The following is a 9,826-nucleotide window of genomic DNA, read 5'->3' as shown; positions in this document are numbered from 1 at the left end:
GACCGATATTTACGATGAGTTGCTGTAACTCGATGGTGCGCAGACTTCCGTAGGATTTCTGTGTTTTGAAGCTATGGCTATATTGTTTGGCCTCTTGATCCAGGTCTATACAGGAGTTGAGCCATCAATGAACTTTCTAGGAAAAGAAAAAAATAAATCCAAACACAGAAGTTGACTAACGATTCTTGGCTACTAGTTCAAGGCCTTGCATGTGATGTACAGTCTCTTCCTTAAGCGACAGATAAGAATATCAAAATATCTGCTTTGTTAAAAGGTCTCATAAGATCCCATCTTGATTTAAGACACAACTCTCAACTCTCCAGAATTAAAAATTCAATAAATAAAAACAACTTGTTAGTTAGTGGGTAAAGTCAGTGCAATTAATCCAAACCAAACAAAAAAAAAAATGAAAGCTTCCTAACCTCTTTATATTTGAATGGAATGCAACATGGAAAGCAACCCGTAAGCCTCGTTCCTAGAAACTGAGTGTTTTCAACATGGAGCACCAATTCCTCTGCTTTCCAGTCTTTTTCATCTTCTTTCTTTTCATCCTCACGGTATTGAGAATGAGGAAGAAATCAAAAAGCAAAAACTCATCTCCAAATCTACCACCAGGACCGTGGAAATTGCCACTGATAGGGAGTATGCACCATTTAGTTGGCTCCCTACCCCACCAACGCCTGAGAGACTTGGCTAAAAAGCATGGACCTCTCATGCACCTTCGACTTGGTGAAGTTACTAACATTGTTATTTCTTCACCTGAAACTGCTAAACAAGTGATGAAAACCCATGATGTCATATTTGCTCAAAGGCCCTTTCTCCTTGCTGCCAGTATTGTGGCTTATGAATTTTCAGACATCGCATTCGCTCCTTATGGAGACTATTGGAGACAAATGCGAAAAATTTGCACGCTGGAGCTGCTAACGGCGAAAAGAGTGAAGTCATTTAGATCAATCAGAGAAGAAGAAATGTCAAAACTCATTAGATCCCTGTCTTCTAGTGCAGGATCGCCAATCAACTTTGGCAAGATGTTCAGTTCTTTAACCTACAGCATCACTTCTAGAGCAGCCTTTGGTAAGATATGGAAGGGAGAAGAAACCTTCAAATCAGCAGTCAAAAAACTCATACAATTGGCTGGCGGTTTCACTCTTGCTGATGTCTACCCGTCCATCAAATTGCTTCATATGATCAGTACGACGAGGCCTAAATTAGAGAGGCTTCGTCAAATAATAGATGAGATATTTGACAACATCATCCATGAGCATAAAGCTAGAAAGGCAGCAGCAAAATCTGGTACTGATAGTGAAGAACAAGATTTCGTAGATGTCCTCCTGAATTGTCAGGATGGTGCAGACCTTGAATTCCCTTTAACAAACGACAACATAAAAGGAGTCATCCTGGTAAGCACATCTCTTTTCTAATATCATCTCATGTATGTAATTGCTGTATTAAGGCTGCAAATTAATACCTGCTCAAATTATTTCAGGACACCTTCATTGCTGGTAGCGAGACATCGTCTACAACTGTAGAATGGGCAATGTCTGAGATGCTAAAAAATCCAAGAGTGATGGAAAAGGCACAAGCTGAGGTGAGGATGGTCTTTGGTGTAGAAGGAAACATTGATGAAGAAAGACTTCATGAACTGCACTACTTAAAGATGGTAATCAAAGAAACTCTAAGACTACACCCTCCTATTGCATTGCTACTTCCAAGAGAATGTAGGGAGAATTGTGTGATTAACGGTTTCGACATTCCTGTGAAGTCCAAAGTTACAGTGAACGCATGGGCAATTGGAAGGGACCCCGATTATTGGATTGAAGCAGAAAGATTTTATCCAGAAAGATTTCTCAATAGTTCAATAGATTATAAGGGTAATAACTTTGAATTAATCCCATTTGGTGCTGGAAGGAGGATTTGTCCAGGAATATTGTTTGGCATGGCTAATGTTGAGTCTCCACTTGCACGGTTGCTGTACTATTTTGATTGGAAACTCCCTGCTGGGCTGAAGCCAGAAAATCTTGACATGCTTGAAGTTTTCGGTGCTGCAGTGAAAAGAAAGAACGATCTCCAGTTAATTCCCATTCCATACTTTCCTCCACCTCCACCTCCACCAGTGGAGTAAATATCAATTACTTTAATATCAGCCAACTAGTCAAATAATTGTATGGTGCAAATGACTCGATTTCTCCCTTCGGAGATTCAGTTGTATTGTAGCTGATGAAAATTTGCTGTGCTATTCAGTTTTATTTATGTTCAATTGGGATTTCAAATTATTTTCTGTCAGAACTTAAGGTTCTAAGTGTGAACTACAGTTTAGATGGTAACATTTGCTCTCAAGCTTCTGGCTTTGAAAAGCTAAACTGTGAAATATAAACTTACCGAACATCTCACAAGACATTGGGCGGCTATTTGGTGAAATATATATGAGACTTGAGAAGTTGAGAAGACAGGTAGGAAATTTTCTTCTCTTTCTGTCTGCATTCAAGATTTATCAATTATATCTGTTATTTTATTGCAAATGGATTGTGTATCAACTTTATACAAACAATCACAGAGACAAAGTGAAAACACTGATATGCTTCTCCACAACAATAGGCCATTAAATCAATTTGCAAAACTACAAAAGTTCCAAAAGAAAACATCAACTACATTGATTTCACATGCCAAAAACTACTTAAATGTGTAGCCCACCTAGAATCTTAGATGGTATGTACTGCTCTGACAAGAAGGAAAGTGAGTGTGCAGTCAGTGCTTCAATCTCAAACTTCACTCCTCTTAGCAGCATTGACTCTAATTCCAATCTTTCATGGAATGAAATATCACTTTGTAAGCACATGTAGTCCAGCAGATATATCAGAGGGAAGGAATCAGAATATCCTTAGATTCCAGAATGCTACCTCCACTGCGGTACTTCCCTTTGCAGGTAGCATCTGAGTAGCATGGTTTCAGTTCTCCTCTTATCTGACAAGAAAAGCAAGATAAACTCACCGAACTACAGAAGTGCTGATGAAAAACCAAACAAAAGTAAGCATTTTTTCACCTTCAGGTGTCAAAGGAAGAAGACACTGTTGAGGAAGGCCGTATTTCTCAAAATCAGAAGGAAATGCTCCCAGCCAGCGTATCTCAGGGACCCGCAGAAATTTAGCATCATAGGCCATTTGCTTACAAAATAAAAGTATTGTGGAGATATTTAAAAAGGAAGAAGAAGGAGAAGAAGAAGTAATCAATTCACAGTGGCTTGGACTTTGGCATTTCAGAAGTGTGATTGATACAGTATCTAATCTATCATTGTTTAACTGGCTTGGCTTTTTAAATATACCAAATATTACATTGATCAATTGAGAAGCCTAACCATAGAACCAAAACAGTACGTAGTCAGGATGTCAAAGCCATATGGATCACAATCAACCAAGCAATAGACAGGTAAGGCCAACTTCTCAAGAAGGAGACGCAAGAACCTGATGGTCATTTCAATAGAATGGATTCAGAAAGTCTAAAAGCATGAGAGTGGTGTTTGTATCCACAAAAATCCAATCTCTAAGTCCTTTCAAGCATGGAAAGGCTACCTTCTTGTGGGAATATCTGGATAGCCTCTTCCCTACAGAAGTACCAAAGATTAATTACTCACTTGTGAATGACTCTCAGGCAAATGGATAGAGGATATGAAGCTCCAAAATTTAAATTGGAATTATTAGTTCTAACCCTATCATCAAATATTTGGATTTAACCAGTATGAGACGAAAACCAAATTATAAACCAAATATTTGATAATGATTTTAAAATTATTCCTTACATATCATAATCTCTTATTCATACTTGAACAAGTGTTCATCCTCATTCACGATTTCTTTTTCCTTCATGAATATACCCAACCAAAAAAATGAAAAACTGCATGCATTTCGATATTATTCAAGCATGAATGCTTTCATTTGAAACTTTAATCCAAATAACCTTGAAAGATTGAGTGCTTACTGTGATCACAATACAGCGGTTTGCATTGCAGAACCGGTCATTAGCTAAACGCTGAAACACTGCTTCCAAGAATTCAAAATAACCTTCAGGCAAGTAAAAACATTCTGAAAATAGAATCACTTGCTTCGCTTTTTAGAGAAGATCACTGTAAATGATAAGCTTCACCTGATTCCTTTTCCACAACAAGTATGTATTTGGCAACACTAACAATATCTAAGCACAATAGTTAGGGGAAAATAGCAATCAATAATGTTATTCATAAAGTATTCCATGTATAAAGCATTAAATAAGAATTGGATCAACCTGTTCATGAATACGTTACAGACCTTAACCAAAAATAAAGGGGGAAAATAACCTCTTGAAGGAGGACAAAACATAATCTAAATGCACGATATCTCCTCCTTTTTGTCAAATGCATATTTGAGCTTACAAGTCTTATTATATATTTGTCATTGCTCAACAATAAATATCTAATGGTTCACATACCTTTGACTTCATCAACATGCACAGGAATAAGATGCACCTAAAATGCCCAAAGGAACCAATGAGATCAAGTACACAATCATATTCCAAGAAGCAATGCAATCAAAGCAATGCTCGATTCTTACATTGCTGGGACAGTTCATGCAATCGAATTTCCTTCCAGCTTCCAGAAATCGTAGCCAGCCCATCACCAGCCTAAATAATAGGTATAAATGAGTGCAAATTCATTAGGACAATATGCATGCATTCAAACTTACATCTAAGAGATGTTTCAAAATCAAGTTTCATTTAAAGTCACATTCTCTGCTTAATACTATTCCACCCTTAACAAAATAATGCAGGAGAAAAGTAGAGAGTAGAAAAAAATATTATGCAGGCAAATTTATCTCACTAGGGAAAGCTAATTGAGGGAAATGTCTAGTCTTCCTTGCAAATGATACCTATAGTCCCTTGCATTGACTAATAAATCCCACATCAGTTGTGGAAAGGATAATGTGGCCCATATATGGGCCATGGCCATAGGCACTCCTCCCCCTTGAGCTAACTTTTGGGGTGAGTTAGGCCTGACCCAAATTTTCATGGTATCAAAGCCAAGAAACTTGGTTCACCTGTGCGTGGCAGATCTGCCACCTTACTTTAGTGACTTTCTAGAAATCAGTTAATCTCACCACCCAGCTCATTCTCCACGCTGGCGTCCGATCTACTTTCCGGTGAAGTACCGCCTATAGATCTCGCCCCACGCACCGACGCGTGCACCCTTTTCTAGCGATCGTTTCACGCTGGCGATTCTTCCTCCTACATCGTCCGGCGACAGCAACTCCAGCCCAATAGGTCCGACCACCTGATTCAGCACGCCTTCATATGCCCTTTGTGAACAGTAACGTCAGATTTACTGTTCATGGCATGGGTCCCTTTTTCTTGGCAGATTCAGCTCTTTTTTTTTTTTGCATATTCAAATCCCTACTCGGTCCCTTATTGTTTCAGGATCTCTCCCGACATGTCTAAGAAGCAAAACACCCTCAATACAGGTTTTGAGTCTCTTAAACCCTTTTTTTCAATTACTACGGTGAAGTTGCAAGGGAGTAATAATTATGTGTCTTGGACTGTATCAGTAGAATTATGGTTTGTAGGACAGAGGTATGATGATCATTTAACAAAAAATGCCACTGATATCACTGCCATTGATAGATCCAACTGGGTTAAGATTGATACTCAATTATGTCGTCTTTTATGGCATTTATTAGATCCAAAATTGCTTGCTTTATTTCAATCTTGCAAAACTTGTTGTAAGGTTTGGATTAAGGCCAAAACATTATATACTAATAATATACAACGCATCTATAAGGTTGTGTCGGATATGGTTCACTTACAGCAAAATCATGAGGATGTGGCTAGTTATTTGGGTCAAGTAGAAACTCTTAAAAATGAATTTAATTCTCTTATGCCCCTTAGTGATGATGTTGATGCGCAAGAAGAACAACGAGATAAATTTTTTATGATTTGGCATTAATTGAATTGCGATATGACATTTGCTCTGTGAAAGATCAAATTTTGACTGGTTCAGGTATTCCAACTTTAGAAGATGTGTCAGCTAGACTCTTACGTATTCCCTTAGTAAGAGTGACGCTACAGTTATGGAATTCTTAGTTTTGGCTGTGCAAGGAAATCAAGGACAAGGAGGCAATCACAAAAGTAAAGGGAAGAAGTTTCATTGCTTGATAAGAAATGTCACACACGGGATGCATGTTGGGCACTACATGGCCGACCACCACGGCCCAATCAACCTGATAATACTGGTAAGTCAGCAGCTCATCTTGCCCAATCTAATGAAGAAGGTATGCTTCTACAACCTACCAATAAATTTCAGGACCTAGATTCAATTACTTTAATTGGAGAGGACTATAAAGAATACCTGCAGTTCCAAGCAGCTAAGCAACAGCCTCCATCTTCTAGCATTGCTCACTCCGGTAATTTATTTACTTGTCTAACTAAGACTTCACCTCTTGGTTCATGCATCCTAGACTCTGGTGCTTCTGATAACATTTCTAGTAATCACAATCTTTTCTCTACTCTTGTTTCACCTTCTACATCATCTAAAGTCACCTTAGCTAATGGTTCACAAATTCAAGTTAAATGAATATGAAATATACAACTTCTTCCTTCTATTTCCTTAACTATTGTCTTGTTCACACCTGAATGTCCATATAATTTCTTCATATATTCACTACCTTGAATAAAACTCTATAACTGTTTAAGCAAAAAATGAATTGCTTTCAAAAGTTAGACAAACATACAAATCACATGAGATAAGAAATTGGGATTCACGGATAAGATAGGGAGGAATAAGTTAATTTCCCTTCATATCTTCAAAAAGCTGAAAGTAACCAAATGTACCCACCCATTTCCAACAGAAACCTGTCAAAGAAGTTAGAAATTAGTGAATCTCCCAAGAAACTAAGTCTTCAAATTATAAAGCAGCTAATAGTAGAAATCTGAAAATATCAGCACAACTACCATGTAGCGTTTGTTAAGTAAATTTGATTCACTTCTGTCTGTTGACTAGGTATAAAGTTTATAATTACTTAATATATGATTCTAGTGAAATCTTGTTGAACAAGGTGAATAGTGGGGTTGCTTGTTGAACATGGTGAATCTGGAGTAGTACCTTCTTAACAATACCTTCACATAATTGTGTGTTTCATGATTTGAGGGAATGAATCAAATATAATTTCTTAATCTAAGTAAGCAGGGAAAGCTCTTGCCTCAAATGAACAGAATCATTCTTTTCTTTATTGAAAAGAAAGAACTATATATGTCATATTTAAGGATATAAATTACAATCCACTTCGCACATCATTCAAATGTTTGCTTTTGCCATAAACTAGCAACACAGACAAACCATGTATTCAGGATGCATCATTAGTGAAATACGTGAAGGAAAATCAATGAATGAAAATGCTGACCACATTTAGGTTGTGACGACTGCACTGCAGAAGGATGCATATGTCATTGATTGCCTGGTCTACGACTGATTGATCTGCATGGGAAAACACACAGAAAATTTAGGAAGGGAACACCAACAATATCTAGAAATATCTATAGCTTTAATGAGATGACTAATATATAATCCAAAATTTTAGCATATCCAAGTTCTCTTAGTATGAACATATAGATTTTAGGATATCTAACTAGCTACAGTAAAGTTACAAGACCTAGTAGATAACTAGATATATAATAATGACGAACGAAGTTCAATCATGACAGCGCACTGATTTCCCCAAGTGGAAAATGCAATTGTACAAAAATTTGGATCAAGCAAACACCTAATAGTCAATCAAATGGAACGCTATATCTTATTTTCAGTGTCTAAGCCTGTTACTGTTAGTATGCAATGATAAAAACTTAAATTAAGATATTTACGTCTAATTAGAAAACTCGAAAGTAATAGATTTACCCGAAAATACAGAAGGGTGCATGTAATATATATCTCTCTTAGACCCATGTTTGTTCTCTTGCAGGAGTTGCTGAACAATGAGTAGGACTCGTAGCAAGACATCTGAAACAGAACGAGGAGACCAAAATAAGAACCATCAATCTGCAAAAGAAGTTGCTAAATTACTAATATCACATACGAGGAAACTTCCTGAGGCCGGTTTCGCTCAACAACACAGCCCAACTTACATATTCTACGCACATGGCATTCACTTTTAAGCGAAAGAATTTCTTGCCCCTTTGGCAAATCAGAGCTGCAGTAGCTGCCAAAGTAGCGGTTGAAGATTTATAATTCTAAAAAATTCAAGTTCAAATTGAAAATCCAGCTGAAGAAGGAAATTTACTCGATTAAAATTTTATAGCAAAGTACAAAACTACAAATCTTGAAAGTGAAACAAAATCACACCAGTTAGCATCGGGATCGGTGCAGTAGTTTCTGAATTTGTCAATGAAAACCGTGAGAGATGGTCCCTCGCTTAGATTTCTCACCAATGAAGTGGTGAAGTCTGCAATGACAACACAAACAATCGTCGAAAATGGAAATGCTTATCCAAAATCAAATTCTACATTGGAAGGATTTTGCACATTTTAGGACCTCTGATTTTTCCAAGTAAATCCCCGCGTTCCTTTGTGATCCGTCGATTTCCCTCCATTTTGGCATCACTGTTTTTCGTGCTTAAAGGAGACCGATACCTGTGGGTTCACCCTGTGGCCGTTATATACACGGGTGTGGGTAAGCGCCGGATCCCATTCGGAGCAAACGTTCGGAATAAGTCAGCCAGTCAGGGGTTTACGGGTCGGATTTTAAATTTTAGCGGAAAGATAATAGATAAATTATTATAAAATCCCTATAGTCTTTCTAAATTAAGTATTTAATCCTTTTTATAATCTAATTAAATATATTTTTATTTTGTAAAATTGTTTTTTTTCCAGAGAAACTTATGTTATTATTAAATATTCATACTTTTTAGTATTTATAATTTTAACTAATTATATTATTTAATCTTTATAATTATAATTGTTTATATTATTAGTTATTCAATCTGACTATAGCTTTTAATAAATTAATTAATTTTTTAATAAAAATCTAATAAATAATAACTAAAGAGTTATTTTATAAAATAAAAGATATTTTAACTGTATTTGTATTAAAATAATGCATTTCTTTTAACCTTCAACCTTTATCTATGTTCTTCAGCTTTCTCCCGGGCGTGTCAAAGCTCCGCCACTGGTTGGAATTCAAACTCATAACCCGACCGGTTGGATATGAAACTAAAATAAATCTGATTAAAATTCATCTTGAACCGGCTGATCTGATTTTGAGTTAAAATTAAATTTTTAAATGGTGGCTGCATTAGATGATAGCCGAAGACGAAAAGTAACGAGTGGGCTGCAAAACCTTATTGGATATACTGTTGACCGTACAAGCACAATCATGAGAAGGAAGTCATGATCACCCACAAAATGAATTCAACGTCTCTGATTAAATATGGAGTGAGCACTCTACACCTTAGGGTTAGCACCTGATCCCCTTTTCTTTTTCTCTTTTTTTTTTTTTTTTTTTTTTTGACGATTTTCAACTTGCAATCGACTATAATGTTTAGGATTGACATAATTACTTCAATTTTTACCTGATATATTTATATTTTAAATATTAAATTATAATAATTTAGTTAATAATAATTATTTAATAAAAATAAAATATAGATGCTTTCAATAGACATACAGCTCTGATATATTTAATTTAATAATAAATATATTTAAATAAATTTAAAAAATTTCAAATTTTATGTTTTTCAGTCTTTGTTTAAAAAAGAAAAACATACACTGTAAAATAATTTATAAGCACCGACGAGTCAACGGGGTCAAAGGGTTATGG

The 9,826-nt window shown here is 36.2% G+C and overlaps 2 protein-coding genes across 15 annotated transcripts; one reads left to right on the top strand and one right to left on the bottom strand.

Annotated features, from left to right (window-relative positions):
* The first annotated feature begins 566 nt into the window (after nucleotides 1–566).
* LOC122721927 (premnaspirodiene oxygenase-like) lies at nucleotides 567–1,944 on the top strand. Its single transcript, XM_043951118.1, has 3 exons — nucleotides 567–1,400; nucleotides 1,487–1,786; nucleotides 1,909–1,944. Exons 1-3 carry the CDS (start codon nucleotides 567–569, stop codon nucleotides 1,942–1,944), a joined length of 1,170 nt encoding a protein of 389 aa, XP_043807053.1.
* On the bottom strand, nucleotides 1,036–8,746 carry LOC110600934 (meiotic recombination protein SPO11-1). 14 transcript variants are annotated; one of them, XM_021737872.2, is made up of 18 exons: nucleotides 8,533–8,746; nucleotides 8,354–8,453; nucleotides 8,137–8,210; nucleotides 7,910–8,011; nucleotides 7,419–7,492; nucleotides 6,854–6,870; nucleotides 4,581–4,650; nucleotides 4,459–4,495; nucleotides 4,138–4,185; nucleotides 3,973–4,055; nucleotides 3,567–3,598; nucleotides 3,353–3,458; nucleotides 3,041–3,161; nucleotides 2,898–2,961; nucleotides 2,692–2,801; nucleotides 2,380–2,475; nucleotides 1,469–2,042; nucleotides 1,036–1,365 (listed from the first exon to the last, which is right to left on the bottom strand). In XM_021737872.2, exons 1-17 carry the CDS (start codon nucleotides 8,606–8,608, stop codon nucleotides 1,975–1,977), a joined length of 1,278 nt encoding a protein of 425 aa, XP_021593564.1. In that variant the 5' UTR covers nucleotides 8,609–8,746; the 3' UTR covers nucleotides 1,036–1,365; nucleotides 1,469–1,974. The 14 variants fall into 14 exon arrangements, with proteins under 14 accessions (XP_021593564.1, XP_021593566.1, XP_021593565.1 ...); XM_021737874.2 differs by having other exon boundaries at nucleotides 3,973–4,031; XM_021737873.2 differs by having other exon boundaries at nucleotides 8,543–8,742.
* Nucleotides 8,747–9,826: the final 1,080 nt, after the last annotated feature.

Source organism: Manihot esculenta, chromosome 15 (assembly GCF_001659605.2).
Source record: "Manihot esculenta cultivar AM560-2 chromosome 15, M.esculenta_v8, whole genome shotgun sequence".
Taxonomy (NCBI): domain Eukaryota; kingdom Viridiplantae; phylum Streptophyta; class Magnoliopsida; order Malpighiales; family Euphorbiaceae; genus Manihot; species Manihot esculenta.
Note: the sequence above shows the minus strand (reverse complement) of the source record. Positions and strands in the feature narration are given on the sequence as shown.